Below are 17,958 nucleotides of genomic sequence, written 5' to 3'. Positions count from 1 at the left end.
AGCCCCCCCCCCCCGCCCCCCGCCCCTGTCAATTATGAAATGTATTTCGAGAAGGGCATCTGGTGTTTTCCTCCATGTAGTACTGGACGGAATGTAATATCGAAATCATCTTGGCAGACTTGGAAAGAGATGGAACAGTGTTAAGGGTAGGATACACTAGGAGAGATCCTCGAGTAAGTTAGAAACTGGACACATATCTTCTGATAGAGATATTTTCAGGACGTTTAAGATAGAATAAGATAGGTGCATGTATAAGATAGAAACGAGATGTGCGTGGGTAATCTCAATCTATCTTAAGCAAGTCCTGAAAAATATGGCGGATTAAATTATTATCATGCCCAATCTCTTAATTGAAGATTTCTGCTCTACAAATCTTTTAGAGTGAAATCTCTCTTCAAGAGTGGCAGATTTTCATTCTTTTTAGAGTGAGATTTAGTCTTTTGGAATAAGATTCACTCCGAAGTAAGATGTAACCTCACTCCCAAAAAAGGGATTGAGATTTCCACTCCTTTGGAGTAAATCTTATTCTAAAAAGAATAAAAATCTCTTGAACAAGAGTGAGTATTTTTATTTTCTTTGTCAAAACAGGCCAAATTTTTAGTCTCTTTAAGTGAGATTTTACTCCAAGAGATTTAAAGTGTAAAATACTCCCATTCTCTCTCTCTCTCTCTCTCCTGAGGTAAAATTCGAACAATAGTAGAAAGAGAGTTTTGTATCCATATGTTTACCTTTCTTTTTTTTAGGTTCGATAAGATGAAAGATCAAAGAAATTTCGCCGTACCCTCCATCCTGTTTTATACGTCGATGGTTTCCTCATACAATTCGCAACTCGCGTCGTCACTTAATAAGAATGTGTAACGATCATAACAGCGGGAGGGAAACGATAAAATCTAATGAACCCTGCTCTCGTGGGGAGTTTTTGAAGTATGAAAACACCTCTGTTAAAGTTGAATTTCCCGTCATCATCGCAAATCAAATTTGCACCTATTAAAAAATTTTAGCTGGAATTTTTTAACACGTTAAAAATAATTAGTTTGTCCCAGTTGCTTTTGTCGGGTTCTAAGTTTTTCTCAATCAATGTTAAGAGAAGTTGTTACTCGCATGTATTTGGTTTAGAATATATTTTTCGATAGATTTTTCAATTTACTTTACTTTTCAAATAATCTGATATTGCAAATAGTAAAAAATACATTTGTTTTGAAACGTTTCCGGTCAACTTTTTAATATGATATTAAATACTCCCATGAAAACTTAGGAAAAAAAAAAAAAACATATACCATGATATCGATACCGTCTCTATTGATAGTGTTTTCGAAGGATTATTTTGATTAACTGGAACTCTTCGATAAACAGCATTGCGATCAATCATCGTCGTCCGAGAAAAAGTAAATCTATCTACCGACTGTATGATGCATTTAATGTATTGAGAGTTTCGACATTTGGCTCTGACCTCGGCAGTGCACCAAAATCCCGCATGCAAACACATTCCGAAAGTGAATGGCGAGAGAGTGATATAAATAACGACTCGCGTGACAGATTTATTTAAATCGCACGTTATATCACGGACTTTTTCATTGAGGGATCGCCAAACTAGATCTCGCACCCCCTCTTCCTCGGTCACGCGAGACATGCCAAACGCGATAAGGATCTGTATCATGTCAATCGAACCGCTCTCTCTCTCTCTCTCTCTCTCTCTCTCTCTCTCTCTCTCTCTCTCTCTCTAGCTGTAGTCTTGCTTTGTCAATTTAACAAGATCACGATCAAAAGGATCTTTCGAAAGATACATATATATGCAAAGTTATAGGACGTCTTTGATCCTTAGATGTATACTTTTTTTTGCCTTTATCCTGGTAGGGTTAATCTGATCTCGTTATCGAAAAAAGCGATATAAATCAAGTAGTAAATTTTGAAGATCCAAAAAATAAATGTTTAGAATGTGTATAAACTTAATAAAATTGAAGGCTGAGGTAATATTTTTTGCAATAAATATTATCTGTAGTTTTTAATACTTTATTAATATCTAATATTCTTCTAAGATGTTTATTAGCATTATAAAAAAAAATATTAAATTGCTTGTTAGTTTAATATGTAATATTGCTGCTCTAGTTTACGATTATATTTTGAAATTGATAAGGATATCTACGCGATTTGCAGAATTGGATATGTATATAAATTCACACCGAAATATTTAAGCACTCTAAAATCCGCTTTGACCGCGAAAATAGGATTTCTCCTACTTAATTAGATTTATTCTCATCCCTCCAATTTCGTATTATAATTGTTAATAAATTAAATGTGTACATTGTATATAAAAGCAGTGAATAATTCCTACGCCGATATTTATTTAGCAGATGTGTCCTTCTCGTATATTATTTAATTGAAAAAATCAAACAGTTTCTCTTGCATATGTAAAATTTCCATGATTCATTATTTTCAATAATATTTTCATTAGAAATATCCAATTTTCCCAAGATAAAATTGTATTCGTACAAGGGGTATCTCTAAGCCTGTTCACCGGAATTATAGCCGACCGAGCCGACCTCGTTGATCGTCGGTGACACGACGTGCACCACCCTATTGTGAGTGTGTAAGCAACAACAGCTAGGAAGCAGCAACGTGTCTTTGTGTCGTGGCACGAGGCGCCATTGTGCGCATCAAGATTTACCGTCTTTATATTAATGCGATTACCGTCCTGGTTCACGAAAGGCCGCGCAGGAAGCCTCGCGGTCGTCTCGCAGCTCCTTCGTTCCTTGCCTGACATCGCGTCGATATCCACCGAGGGATATTGCACGTGGTGGGAGCCTTCTTCGTCAATATCCGCGAGCTTTTCACCCAACGTAGCTCGCAGAGATGACGGAAGAAGGAAGAGAGGATACTTCGGTCCCCTTCTGTTAGCCTCCATATGGCGGCTTTTGCCCGTCAACCGTAAATATACCATATTGCCCATAAACCTTCACATTCGTGCATTACCCATCCCGATTCGACGCTTCGTCCCTTCGACGAGCAACAGCTCGTCGCTGTGCGTTATCGGATATAACCCATGGTGGGCAGCTTAACAGACCACTCTAAAGCAGCATCCTCTTTCCCTCTCTCGACTTCTCTCCGCGCTTCCGTTCGAAACTTTCATATCCGATCTATTGCAGTGCAATTTTGCGTTTCGTAATCGTTTAGGAAAACTAACCTTGAGTGATCTGCGACTGATCTAGCTACCGTAAATTTCTCGATTTGTTAGTCCGTGCTTCGTCGATTACAGAATTACGCCGATAATACGAATTCGCGGGTAATATTATACATATGTATATCGAGTAATATTATATCCGTACCATGCCACGAAATAATATTGCGCAAGTTACTACCGAATGTTTATGGGATTTTCATCAGATTTACGATGTTGCACATATTGATCGTAAAAGCTATTCGACGCGTTCGAATCTGATCTCTCAGCAACGTTTGTGAAATTCTACCTACACTCAATAACGATTCTTTATAATTTCATAGTTGACGTAAAGAACGGTGAATGATCGGAGCGTAATAATTCATCAACGTAAAAATTTATGATGGACAGAAATTTAACGGATAAGCTATAAACAATTAGAGATTCATGTCATGAAAATTGAATGCGAGATGACGAAAATATTGCGACGTAATTGTAATGAATAGCAAGGACAGTGTTAAGTCTCTCGGAACTAGCAATAGTATTATTAATAACTAGCCGTATTATATACTGGTTGAGACTGGTTGAGGTCGTTAAAAGGGAAACGACGTTTTCGTAGCTTTATAGGCTGTGGGGTATTGCAGAACTATGTCATAAAGTAACGTGGAAAGTTTAATAATCCATTACTAGCTTCATCACTCTCGTGCTACGTCGTGCTTGATATCATCGAGTGACATCAAGTACGACTATACTTGTAACCATATAATCAGTTACAAGTTTTGTAAAGCAGGTCTTTTCGCGAATAATGTACGTACACTGACATTGTTTCCTTCTACCACAATGTCGATAATGTCGCTGTGTAGTTATTTCCGTGCTGTCACAGTAAATGCTACTTAAGCTGGACCTTCATCATCGTAAATCAAATTCGCATTTACTAATAAAAATTTAATGCTGTTGATGTACTAATTTGTACTAGTACATTGTAAAAAAAGTATGTAAAATTACATAAATATGTGTAAAAATTACATAATTTATGATGGAAATCGAGATGGAAATATATAAAATTGTTTTACAGAAATGAATACTTTTCCTCTAATTGTGTAAATATATCTTTATATTAGACGGGAAATTACAATAAATTTTATAGTTTCTGTGCAAATGTACAAATTTGTGTAATATTTTTTTCGTAATATAATATAACATAACATAATATAACAGGATACTGCAATATTGTATTTTTAGGTTCGTTATCAATAACATAGCTTAAAAAAACTTTACGTAATTCGTTGGTAAATTTACTTTTGCGAATTGTTTAATTACTGTAAAGAAGAATAATTTTATTTGTAAATTGTGCTTTTACGTATGTAATAATATAAATATACATCTTTATAACAAAATCCAAAAATTATCTACTGTAATCATTGTAATTTTACATATAATTCTTTTACATGCATAAATGATACAAATTGAGCATTAAATGTATATTTATTAGAGTAATGCGGAAGGGACGTATTTCTCAAAGAGAGAGAGAGCGCGAAGATATCAACTTCCCTACTATTATACGATTGATTCGTCAGTCACTTCGACGTCTTACGCTAGTCCAAGTTTTGAACGTTGAGGGAGGAAGACCGATCGTCGTCGATGTTTCAAACGGAGCGTGGCACTAAATCATAACGATGCCGCGAAATCACCGAAAATCCAGACGAAGCGGCAGGGGCTTGGATGCAGACACGCGAGTCCGGACGGTAAATCACGGGCAGCCTCCTCGTCGAGTGGCTGTCGGAGAGTCCTGGTGCCAGCTCGTCGTACGGAGCATTTATTAATCGCTCAGCTCCTAAATCCCGTGGCGCAGCTGGGCTCGAAATGTTTGTACGTATTGCAAAGTAAAGCGCGAGAGGGGACGCCGAGTCCTCTGGGAGAGGATTAGGTCGGACATATTGAGAGCTTCCACCCGAGAGTACCCTCTTTCACGGGTGGTAGAGTGGCGCCAGAAGGTGGCAGCGGTGCTTACATCAAGAAGATGGTAGTTTTACTACTATAAATGATGACCGGTCATCTCGATGTAATATGCGATTCTACCACGATTCCGATCATTTTTTTTTTTGCAGCACACTTAATATTCCCTTTTTGTGTACTCTCTAAATCGCGTGGAGTGAAATTTCACTCGGAGAGACTGAAAATTTAGCCTGTCTTGAAAAAAAAAAAAAGAGTAAAAAAGCACGGCCACTCTTGTCCAAGAGTGATTTATTCTTTTGGAATGAGATCCACTCCGAAGGAATGAAATCTCAATCCCTTTTTTTGGCGTGAGATTCCATCTACCCTAATATTACACTCCAGAAAAGGGATTAAGAGATGCACTCCTTTGGAGTGAATCTCATTTCAAAAGAGTAAATCTCACTCTGAAAAGAGTGACCGTATTTTCATTCTTTTTTTCAAGATAGACTAAATTTTCAGTCTCTTCGAATGAGATTTCACTCTTTGAGATTTAGAGAGTACTGTTGGATATCAAAGGAGCAATGGCCACCCAATCTCTCAAGTTATACAAGATTTTGTTGTTTTAACTTCCATATACATATATCAAGGTGTAAATCATTCATTTCTGTGGTAGTTTCAAAGTAAATAACGTCTACAGTAACGTGTGTGCACTTGATAAATGAACAAATTAAATTTGAGTTAAACACACTTTCTCAAGTAAAATTATTTAATTCCATTGTTTTACGTAAATTAACGACTTATAGAAATACGAAATTGCAGAAATGATTAAAAACTTAAATTGGGTATAATTTAACATTGTGAATTTAACAATGTGCACCTTGGAAATTGCGTGGCGCAGAAACATTACGTTTACATTCTGCAATTTGCACTACCGCTATAAATGATGATCGATCATTGTAATATAGATAATGTGCAATATTCCTATCGTGATACGATTCCGATTATTTTTTTTTTACACCACACTTAATATTCGTTTTGTATATATTGCACCTTGGAAGCGTGGCGCGGAAGCGCCACGTTTATATTCTACAATTTTCATCGCGTCGTAATAAGTAGAATCATTAATGGAATTACAGCTTGATAACTGCACGGTCCTGCAGGATAATGAGGACGGACAAGTTTATAGCCTCGCGATAATGAGAGAGTGTGCCCGTAAAGCGCAGAATATTTTTCCTATAATCCTCCGCGACAGTAATATATCCCGCTGCTTGTGCAATAATGGAGGGGCATATACGTTCCACGTGCGTGTCGAAGATAAAGAATGGAAATTGTCGCGCGCGTATTAAGGCACGATACATACCGCGCGTGGACGCAAGCGCCGGTGCAAGTGACAGCCGAACGATTAATCGTCGATAACCATCGCCCGTTTAATGCCCCATCATAAAATGCTAGACTGAGGAAATTATTGATTCGTCATATTTCCCGTTCAGCAATATCGTTAACGCGCGGCCGTCGCAATCTCTTTACGTCGCGCCAGTCAAAAACGAAAGCTCCATCGAAAATGATCGGAAATGATTTCGCGCGAATAAATGCGAGTGTGCCCACCACCCATCCACGGTGGTGCTATAATCGGCGAACTGGAGCGACGATTTAAAGGGCGCTAGCTATATTACCGTGACGATAAATCGTACTGAACGCAAACGTACTGAGAAAACAGCCGATTGCACGTCGCTCGTGTTTAATCCCCAAACATTCGTTTGTAGTCCATGAAACGCATATATTATTAATTCGATCGACTGCAAGAATACACATATTGGCATAGAACACTCAGCGACACTCGCGAATATTGCAGAAATATCATTTGCTTTCAGTTGGTTCTCTCAAGTAAAACTTGCATTTTCATTCTTACGAGATTACTAATCGTAATACGTTTATAGCGACACATCAGATGCTTGAAGTCTGCATAAAGCGATAGACGTTATGTTGGCATTTCGAATGTTAAAACCGGAGTAAATTAGCATCCGCCGCATCCTTTAAAGTGAGATCTTGAAGCGAACGATATAATGTTTCTCGTAATTGCATTGTTCGCGCGGTAACTCGCGAACTCATGATCTATTGTTCTTCTCTCGTGCCCAGGGAGTGGAGAGGGGGGGTTGGGGGATGGGGGTGGTTAAATGTTACATAATGCCACCCGATAGTTAGCGCGGCGGCGGCGGCCGGGGCTGTGAGTACCAAATACCGCGTTTTGCGAGTCCTGGCGACAAAAGAGGATCGGGAGTACCGGCGCGCAATGTTATTACGACTTAATGCACGGAATTGTTTCCCCGGTTTGAATAATCGTATCGCGCTTACGGCACACGGTTGCGCAATCGTGACGCACACAAGCTACACGTGGTTCGGTTGCTACCGCAGAAGGTGCCTTCGTTTTACCGTAGTATAGCGTGGTGTTACCTTTCTGTGTTTCGTGATAGAAGGATCTCGCCCTATATATATACACTTTGTTCCATTATTCATAAACATTTTATAATCTTCTTAGCGCGGTGAATTATTGCTGTTCGCGCAATTGAAATAATGCCGACTTCGCGTTAAGGGGTGGGATCGCGTACGCACAGTTAGAAGGGGACGTAACTCCGACAGAGAATCGGAGCGAACCGGAGCGAAGAAGTGACGCGGTTCCGTTCTTCCGTAGGGGGTGGCGGAGAGGGTTGCGCGGCAACGAGAATAGAACGAGTTCGTTCGTTGAAGTGGCGTTGAAATGTTTCGAAGCGAGGGAAAAATAATTGGACGAAGAGCTCCATCGTCGTTCCCCTCTTCCCCCCTGGGAGATGACTGGGGGATGATGGTGTGAGGCTTGAGGAAGAAAAGCTGCGGAGGAGGGATAACGCAGTGCGTCGTTTCGACGACGATGACAGCAACGGCGAAGACGACGACAACAACGGGGGGGAGGACGATGACGATCGTGTCTCCCTAAGAACTGAAAGATCTTCTTTTTTTAGACTTCTCGTTACCGACAAATCTTCCATCACCTTTCGAGATAGGTAACATTATCCGATAAGAAAAGTTTAGTTGAAAGAATCGAAAGAGCGAATGGAAAGCAAAGAGTGACTGTAGATATCGCTGATAACTTTCGATCGTCGTTACTCGTTGGAAGGTCACCGGCTGACGGAAGTTGCGCGAGTTAAATATATAGCCAACAGGATATTCCGGTCGCGTGCGTTTGCGTTCCCTACGTATAACTGATCCCCGTGCTTTACTGACGGATGATGCCAGAATAAGAGTTACCGAAACGGTATCCTCTCCGCTGTAATTTTGGTGCCACGTAGACCAGTATAGAGTAGATATATATGTTATGTGTATGTACGTGTGTTTTATTTATATACATACACACACACACACACACACACACACACATGTGTGTGTGTACACGGCTGCTCGTTGGAGCTCTGCTTGATCTCTCTATTACGGGTCGGATTAGCTAGTTATGAAACTCGACCGAGGCTCGGCGAGCGGTGATGAAGCGTGTTGGGAAAGTTTCAACCGGGACGAGATCGGGGCGTGGGATATGCCGCGGAGTTGCTTGGAATAAGCGATCAGGCCCTTCCCCACGGCAAGCACATCTATCCCCGCTGAGTAACTTCGTTCTGATACTAGCAGTGTCCAAGGACGAATGTCGCGGTTGGGATTGCGGTGGAATTATCTCTGGAAGATTTCGCGCTCTAAGCGCTGGCTGAGAATAGGAACTCGCAGAATTAGAACTCGTCTCGGGAGATTCGGAGAAATGGATGCGACCGAGATGTGGTTAACGTTGTGCCTCGATCGACGCCCTGCCTAATGCGGAAGGTCAGCTTGGCGAAGAGCAGAGAGATTAAGCTCGAGATCATCGCGTTCAGATCTTGCGCGCTTCATTTCGTCAAAGGTATTGCAATTGTCGGGGCGACATACCTGAGATTCTCGGCGAGCAATCGCGAATGCATTCTACGTGATAAACCGACTACCGGTTGGGAACTGTCGTCGTGGTGCGCGCGTTCGCGTAATTTTAATTAAAGAGCTCGGAAAGCTGGCGCAACATCGTCCTGGCTTTCGACAAAGAACCGGAGCTCTGACGCGCGCAACGCTGGAAGTCCGTAGGGCGGGAGAGGCCGGGCGAGAGAGGTGGGCTTGGTCTTTGCTCGAAGCGAAGGAGCACAGCGACTTCGCACATTGTAAAGCTCCTTCTCTTGCATACTACTTCCGTTACTTCTCCTTCTCGGCGTCCCGTGCTTCCTTCGTCGTCGTCGCGAGCGAGCAGCAGCAGCAGCAGCAGCAGCGCCTACCTGCCAAAGACGATGGGCGCGCTGCGTTACGTCACCGACTGCGAATCAAAATCTTATTAACTGCTGAAAGTGAGTTTCACTTCAAAGTGGAATTTAATTACATTCGCGCCTGCCTACCCGCGCTCCTCCTACCCGCGTTTCCTTATTTCTCCCGGTCCCTCTCCCGGTTTACCCTATCTCTTTTCCGCTCTCACTCTTTCCTCTCTCCCCCTTTCTTCTTCTCTTTCCCTTTTCGCCGGTCCGCCTTGCTTTTCCATTTTCTTCGATCACCTCTGTACCTCGTTGCTAACCCCCTCCCCTCCTCCTCTAGTTACCTTCCGAGTGAAGACGCATCGCGAGGTCTTCACTCTTGAATGAAAATATTTAAATTTCGCCGCCTCGGCCAGCGGAAATTATTGCTCCCGCCGCTTCGTCCGACTGCAGCTCCGCGCCCACTTTTCGTCCGCCATTCCGTCAGTTATCCCCGCCCGAATTACATTCATCCCCTTGCCGCCTTATCTATCCTTTTTCGCGCTGTTTACAGCGCGAGCAAATATTCAAATGCCGTCGCGATTATATCCTTCCGCCTCGGCTTAGTCGTGCATCATCGTCGGGCGGTGAGTCTCTCTCTCTCTCTCTCTCTCTCTCTCTTTTTTCCTTCTCGTAATACTTGGTCGAGGCAATTGCCTTCTTTCCTTTGAAATAGTCGCCCTCCTTCCCTTTTTGCTGCCTCATCTCGTGATTAATTTCGCGGAGTCCGTTCGTCCCCACCCCCTCTGAAAAGCAAGTGCCCCGGAGAGAAGAGTCTCTTTGTCGCTTCATCGTTCGATGAAAATGCCTAAAGGCGCCGCGGATTATGAGCTTCACGGTTCTCTCAAATGATGATGTACAAAGTGTCCAAGGTTACCACACACAACCTCCTTTTTATTTTTCTCGACCATTTTAAAAGAAATTTTTCTTTAACAAAATGTCACTTTTTTTTCTTTTACACGATTAAAAAGTGTACGAGAGATCTTTAAAATTAGAAAAACTGAATTTTTTTCAATTCAAATTAAACTTTATTCGAATAAATCTGTAATTTTCTAGTTGCAATTAATAGAAACTAAATACAATGAGCATTTATTGCATTCTATGTGTCATGAAGTTAACAAGATGAAACAACAGCGTTGAAGCTACGTAAGCTTTTGCTTCACAAATGATTACGTTCGATGATCTTTTAAAGATCAAAACTGTACGAATCGAGTGAAAGAGGTGATGCGCGGCGAAGACGTAAAACGATCGTGCAGTAAAGAGGGACGCGAATATCCCGCCCTGCGGCTAAAAATTGCACAGACACCCGTATTTTTATGGACAATGTGCCTATGCTTTTATCCCAGGACATAAAAATATACGCGCACCGCGTTACGGTACACTTAGTTCTAGAGAGAATACGGTTTTCGTGCTTAATCCCACAGGGACTGAAGCACCGAAGCTATTTTTAAATTCCTTTATCGGCGATCTTCGAACTTTTTAGCGATAGTGAATCGTCGGTCGCGATATCTGCGATTCTTACGTATGTTTTTACGAATTTTTCTGCGTCAAATGCGAAATTGAAGCAAGCGGGTGTATACTTGAATCGTAATTTTCTCGAGGAGACGTTTATTTCGGAGATGGGTTGAGAAAATTGATTGTACCTTGTTTGTATACGCAAACTAATTTGATTACTAACATCATGCAACAGTTATTATGCAAATATATTGTGTAAACAGCTGACAATGAGCACTCACCTCTGCTGCTTCCGTCGGGTCCACGGAGGATGGTGCACTCCTCTATTGAACCGAAGGTAGTAAACAGCTGTCGCACATCGTCTTCAGTTTGTTGCTTGCTTAACATACCAACGAACAGCTTTCTGTCTGCGGGTCGATGACGGCACGTTGCGAAATAGAGGGAACAGAGAAAAAAAAGAAAGAACAACGTTAGTCAGTTCTGCGTGTGAGCCAAGCGTTTATATAGGCGTTAAAGAGAAGATCTTGCGGCTAACACCGAGAACGACAAAGTTACACGGTTACACCAGCATCCACCATCCTAAAGGGAGGGAGATATAGGGATATATATAGATATATATATAATATATATATATATATATATTATATATATATATATATAAAAACGTAACAGATCTGATGTGCACACGTACGGTACCTTAAACGCGCACGGTTACACTCGGTTATTACGTCAACGTGTACATCTAATAGCACTGGAAATCGCGCAAGTGTACGTGTGTGGGTTGTGTGGGTTTTATGTGTGTCTTCTGTGCGACAATAGTAAACCGAGAACACAACCACGGGAACCACAATTATCATAACCGATAATAATGTAACATACAGTGTTGTAACAGTGGAAAACGGTACTTTAATGGGAACGGAAATCGTAATATAACAAAGAGAAGGGAAATAATTCAAAATCAATGTTGATCTACATTTGGTATTACAATATAAAAGTATATGAAAAATCGAAAACGAACGACAAACGACAAACGGAATCGCGATAAAATCAGGTAGGATGTTAAGCGATCCAATTATAGCTGACACTCCCCGACGGTGATCCGTGTCGAGTTTTTCCAATTGTTTTCACAACTGTAGAAGCAATTCCGCTAAACTACCGTTTAGCTGTTTAGCAGGCGGAAAACGTAATGTATTCTCGAGATGGATCACCGTTACACAAAGTTTAACAACGAATACTTATTATATTCTGCAGCTATTTCTAAGTTGCGCGCGAAAAGTTGAATGAAGAAGAACGGGTCATATGAGGCGTTTCATGTTTAATGAAAAGAATATGATTTTATCTGATGATATTCGAGAATTTCCGATTTCGAGATTATCATTTTTCAAGATTATCATTTCAATATAAAGATCATTTCGATTTCCGTTTAGCTCATTTTTAAGGTGGATGCAGCGTACTTGAAACTGTTCGGCAAAAAAGATTTTGATCGATTTCGCTTTTAAAAGTATTTTCGACTTTGTGTAAGCTAGATTTATCCTAAAATTATTGTAGCAGTTACGAATGAAATTTTGATAAATTAGCGACAGTTTGTTTAGAAATATCTGCACTGAATGTGTATTAATTCGTCGTGTGTGTGTGTGTGTGTGTGTGTGTGTGTGTGTGTATCCTCGTAATATCAAATAGTAAAATACGATTATGGCTGTGCGAGATTCACAATTAGTAGGATAACACAGGAAATAGTTCCAATTGAACTGGGAATGGAATGCGGCAGGTGGAAGAACGGTTCAATCGACTGTTGAGAAAATAGGGATGTTATATTGTTATATATAGAAATGTCAAATCTAGATAATACAATAAGATAAATGTAGCTCACATATATTATATCATAATCAGAAAATATGTACAGAGGTGATAAAAAACACATTGACAACGAACGAGACAACACATCCAACGAGCGAGCCACTATTATATGATCATAGCTGTAAAGAGCGATATATATGTATATATATATATAAGATAATTTTATATATATATATAATATGTACGATCAAAAGATGGTTTTGTCCATACGAATATGGATATGAGATTAGATAGGGGGTGTAAGATTCGGGAATGTAAGACGTCGGGACTTGTGGACTTAGAAACGTACAATAATAAACTCGGTACTCGGAGCAAAGGGTCGTTGCTATCGTACGGTCGGTAGACGCTCTAAGACCGCGATTCTCTCATATATTCTGCATCACTCACACGGTTCATTGTGCCGGTCTGAATTCTAAGAGCGTCCACGCCACGCACGCCTCGTCGTAACGAGGCTTCAAATAGTGTGTAACGGCGGTGCGTAATAAACAGAGCAAAAAAATACGAACGACAGGTTTACGGCTACAGGTTTCAGTCACGCATGTGGGTACGCACAACACTGTCTATAATACCTTCTGTAATGCGTAAAATGATGCGTATCGTGCCGGATGAGAAACGGATAAGAAGGGGATGGCGAGACTGGCACAGAGGAGCCCAACAGCGTTTTCATCGCGCGGATAAGCAGTGCGGCGCATTTACCGGAAGAACGTGTGCGCGAGTTATTACGATTGAATTCGAACAGCTCTGGAGCAATTCGGCAATTTTATCAGCGTAGAGATACTTTGATTTTCGAAAATCAATGTATTTGGGGAAATTGAACTTTTTCAACTTTTAACCAATTGTTTGTGCCAATCCAGAACCAATTTACGGATATAATCCTGAATGTACGCGAGAGTCCTAATGAGTGTCGCGCGTGTGTCAAAAGCTTCGAGAAATTTGAGATCTTTCTTTCTTTCTTTTTTTTTCGCGAAAGAATTTGGACGAGCACTTTGTGCAAATTTAGCCTTCTCAACGGATAGATATGTGTACCGGCTGCACTAAGTCGGGCTAAGGGATAGTGGTTCGTGAGGGAATGCTGGAGTTTTGGTGGTTCAAACACTAGCGAGCAGCAAAATGAACTTTGCGGCGGGCTGTGCTGGCTGAATCAGCGGTGTTGGCGTGATGTTGGCGGGAAAGAATGAGGGGCTGGGGGTGGTTGGACCCGTTTCTTTTTCCTTATTCATTTTGTTCTCATTTCATCGAGGGGGGAAGTTCTCTTTCTGCCAATTTGCGGAGAAGAAGAATAGAGGTACTGGAAGGAAGCTAGCTATCTCCTGGAAGTCGAAGTTACCTTCAGCGGCCGAAACCGGTGCTTCCTACTTCCAGAAGATGGCACAGGCGCTCCCGTCGTCCATCATGCACTCTGGAATACAGAACAGAAACAAAGAAATGGCATTGGACCTAAAAAAAATACACCATTCGTCGTCTATATGAATCCTCGCAAGATTCAATTTGATCTTAGTCTCGCCCAACTGCGAATCGTACCCATGCGTTTTCTTTCGTATACTCGTACCGTACAGGACATTTCTTTCGATCGGATCTTCTGCGTGATGAATACGATACGACCTATCGCGTTGTAGAAAAAAAAAAAAATTATCATCAGTAACAAGAATATTTAATTGTTTAAAAAAAAAAAAGATCGATGCTTATCGCTGCGTTGAGCGAAAACTCTATTTCCCTTATAAATTTATTTTATATAATCGATCATTACTTATCGATTTTCAGGTTACTTCACTGAATTCATTTGCGCAGCAACGATTAAGTCCCATTTAAAATGTATATTCCGTTTGATTATTGTTAAATATCAAGTGTGTGGGTATATTTTTGATTTTAACATTGCAATTAGATATTATATAATTATAGCAACCTAATTTTCATAATATAATATTAGTCGTGGATATAATACAATCAGATTAATAATCGCAGGAATTAAACTATCACGAAATATCAATAATATCGGTAACAAGATTTGAAATATTATGCTATTTACGATAATGAAATTGGAATAATTTCCGTAAACACCTCAATACGTTCGATTGTAACTAATTGAGAAAATCTTTCGTAGGAGTCGATATCAAAATTCATGAATGCGAATTTATTGCAGATTTTTCTAAAAGGTTTCGTTCCGTTGTCTTTACCGTCGATAAATTAATTAAGAGAACGCTGTTTTTATGCGATGCGTCGGGCAATCTCGTTCGAGGAAAAAACACCGGGGCGAGGGGGGGGGAGAGAGAGTTTATGTTTTTCCGGTTAGATCGCGATTGCATCCCGGATTGCGACGCTCTGTTTTCGATCTACCGCATTTCCCGCGTGAATGAGCTTAATGACGCGTTTCGCGAGAGGGTTATGGAGACGCAAAATTGGCGAGCCGAGTTAAAGGTCGTTGTCGCGGATGCTAGACGAGAGCTCATTCCGTGAGATGCCTCGGCTCGCGCCTCTTCCAGCCAGGCTCCGGGGCACATTTAAGGATTTGTCTCGGGAAATTAGATTCTCGCCTGACTTGCAGCCTCGTTGCATCCCCGCTTTCCGCAGATTCTTCCCTCCCCCTCTTTTTACCCCTGGCAATCCTCATACCGCGCACACCCGTCTCGATTCCCTTCGGCGTATCAACGCCTCGTCGGGAAATATCCCGTCTGTCCTTAGCCCCGGGTATTTTTCGCCGAGAGTTCGCTCCCATTGTCGCGTCCAGGATACCGTAGGGGCCAAGAATTGGACCTTTGTCCTCGCCGGAGCTAAGTGTCAACGCGACTCCCTTCGACTCCCCAAGCGGAAGCGGAAGAGGAATTAACTCTCGAGAAATTATCATCTCGCTGGACGATAAGAGCAAAGCGAATGTTCTGTTTCACGCGGATGTCTAAACCGCGTTTTATTCATGAGAGACAATGTATTTTTTCTATACTATAAACCTGTCAAATGGCTCTGTTCTGTCGAATTGTCATATTAATTAATGCCGCTTTATTCAAATTATTAGTATTTGAGAATATTATGGATATAGATTTACTCGCAATTTTTTAAAAAACGTAAGTAGAAATCAAAGAAATAGTAAATGGAAAAAACGTGTCGAATAGCTTATAACAATATTTAAAAAAAAAAAAAATTAAAATTTTAACATGACGCTTTTTTATTGCGAATTTTCGATAGAATTGCATATTTAAAGGTTTGTAAAGAATGGTTATTACGGAAGAAAAAATATATTGAACAATATCGACATCGTAAAACGATATTTTACAATTCACATTTTTTTGTCGCTGGGATAAAAATACTCCAGGTGATTATTCGCGAGGAGGGGGGATTAAAATAATAATTTTAAAAAATATATATCCGTTAGCTTGTTATTCTTTCTTTCCGAATGAATAAAGTGAGTATTATATTAAGAATCTATTAATATAGTTCTCTAATTAATGTTCTCTAATATAAAATTTAATTATTTTGATATTTTTCTCTCTTTGAATATATTCAATATATTTTTAGAAACTTATTATCTAGAAATTGAAGAAAAACTAGGTGTACAATTAAAACTGTAGTTAAAATAAAATAAAGTCGACGAACATCCAAATACATTTTTCTTCGACGAAATTCAAATATTCCATGACACGTTCATTCAAGTGAATATACCACAGTAAATAAGAATATTTCATAAATGCTTTTGTAATTTTCATATTTCTCTGACACCGCTCGCGTAAGTGTCGTTGCTCACATACACGAACTAACTTCCGCGAATGCTCTCCGACATACCATAAAATGAAGTTGCAGTACAAATCCAGCGAGAGTAAGTTTGCGCTTGCCTTACGACGAATACCCCGTCGTTCATTCGAATCATCCGTCGTTCCTCTTCGTAGAAGAAGAGGTACGAAAACGGACTCTTATAATCCGCGAGGATTTCTCTCAGATGAGTTTAAGACCAGTCCACGTCATGTCAGTCGAACTTGGCAGCGACGCGAGAAGGCGGCTGTAGGCCCCCCTCCCCCTTTCCCCTTTTCTTCAACCCGATATTCCGGGATACGTTTATCTACGACGAAGCGGTAAGGCGAGTGATGGCGGTGGGAGCAAGGTGGCTCGCTGAGGGATCGAAACTTATCTACTTGCTCAACTAGCTCCGGTACAGCGGCACCCACCCTTATCCAGTCGTAGAAACTTCGACCGACCCTGAGTCGGCGGGGCAACTTCCGCGCGAGATACGCATTTCTCCGAAATCTGTTCTCGTCGCTGTAAACTTCATTCCGGCTGTGCTTCGGCTGCTATTATCGCGCGTGCAAGAGTCTTACCATCGACGTGCGTGAAAAATGTTTCGGAAAAGAGCTACGTCGGGCATCTTCGAACTCGAATGGATTTCGCTCGAGATTCTTTCGGAAGTAAACGTATCTGCGATGATACATCACCGCGATAAGAACTGGAAAGGATAAGTGCACGGCTCGTACGAGTTGCGGTCGTAAAATTGCACAACCGATATTACGGAAGATAAGAGCGTTTATGAACGGTCATTGTTCGCGCATCTCAACACGGTAAATTTCCAAACGTTAGCAAGAATTTAAGATAAAGTCAAATTCAGCGTGAAATATCTTTTGAATTGTTTGTACGGTTCTCCGTACAATTCGCGGATGGATTTATCGCACAGACACTTTGCGGTATCTCGCGCGATAAGAGGAATTGGTACAGTGAAACGAGTTCATTTCCGCAGCCGAACGTTTTAGCCTCGCATCGTCTCGCAATTAAAGCCTGATTTACCTTTTGTATCGCTAATAAAACGTTTTTACTCTGCGGAGTCGCTTTTCGAGTGTGATAGTCGTTATAGAAGAAAATCTAGAAAATGATGCAATTAAATCGCATGTTGAGGACTGTAAAACGCAGGCACTGTAAATGAAATCTTTCTCGATAGAAGAGAGAAGTGATTATAGGCATTGCTATTTTCAATCTTAAACTATCATTTTATGAATACCAAGTGGTGTAACACCGCTTCCTTCGTTTTTTTTTAAATACGAATATATCGTGAAAAAGTTATATCGAGTTTGCTTGCTAAAAATACAATGTTTCTCATGTGATAGTTTTGTGAAATCGACAAGAAACGATTATCGTATATTCGACCTACTTAGGAAAATTTAAAGTGATTCAATTCGGTTTAAATCCATTTTTTCAGTTCAAGATGAAAAGAAATCTTAGAATTCGTTTAAGCGATCGAGATAGAATTTATATACGGATTAA

The 17,958-nt window shown here is 40.7% G+C and overlaps 1 protein-coding gene across 15 annotated transcripts in view; it reads right to left on the bottom strand.

The window, feature by feature from the left end:
• The window catches only part of LOC108745901 (CUGBP Elav-like family member 4), a 636,703-nt gene that overhangs the window by 63,209 nt on the left and 555,536 nt on the right, over positions 1-17,958 (bottom strand). For 10 of the 15 annotated variants that reach the window (XM_018482320.1, XM_018482318.1, XM_018482309.1 and 7 more), the window contains one exon: positions 11,148-11,273. The exons of 4 other annotated variants lie outside the window; for them this stretch is intronic. In XM_018482320.1, coding sequence (XP_018337822.1) covers positions 11,148-11,273 — 126 coding nt within the window. Of the gene's footprint in view, positions 1-11,147; positions 11,274-14,050; positions 14,108-17,958 lie in introns of those variants that run through there. One more of the 15 variants, XM_018482321.1, reaches the window with a different exon arrangement.

This window comes from Trachymyrmex septentrionalis, unplaced genomic scaffold (genome assembly GCF_001594115.1).
Source record: "Trachymyrmex septentrionalis isolate Tsep2-gDNA-1 unplaced genomic scaffold, Tsep1.0 scaffold158, whole genome shotgun sequence".
NCBI lineage: Eukaryota > Metazoa > Arthropoda > Insecta > Hymenoptera > Formicidae > Trachymyrmex > Trachymyrmex septentrionalis.
This window is presented reverse-complemented; position numbering and strand designations above follow the sequence as displayed.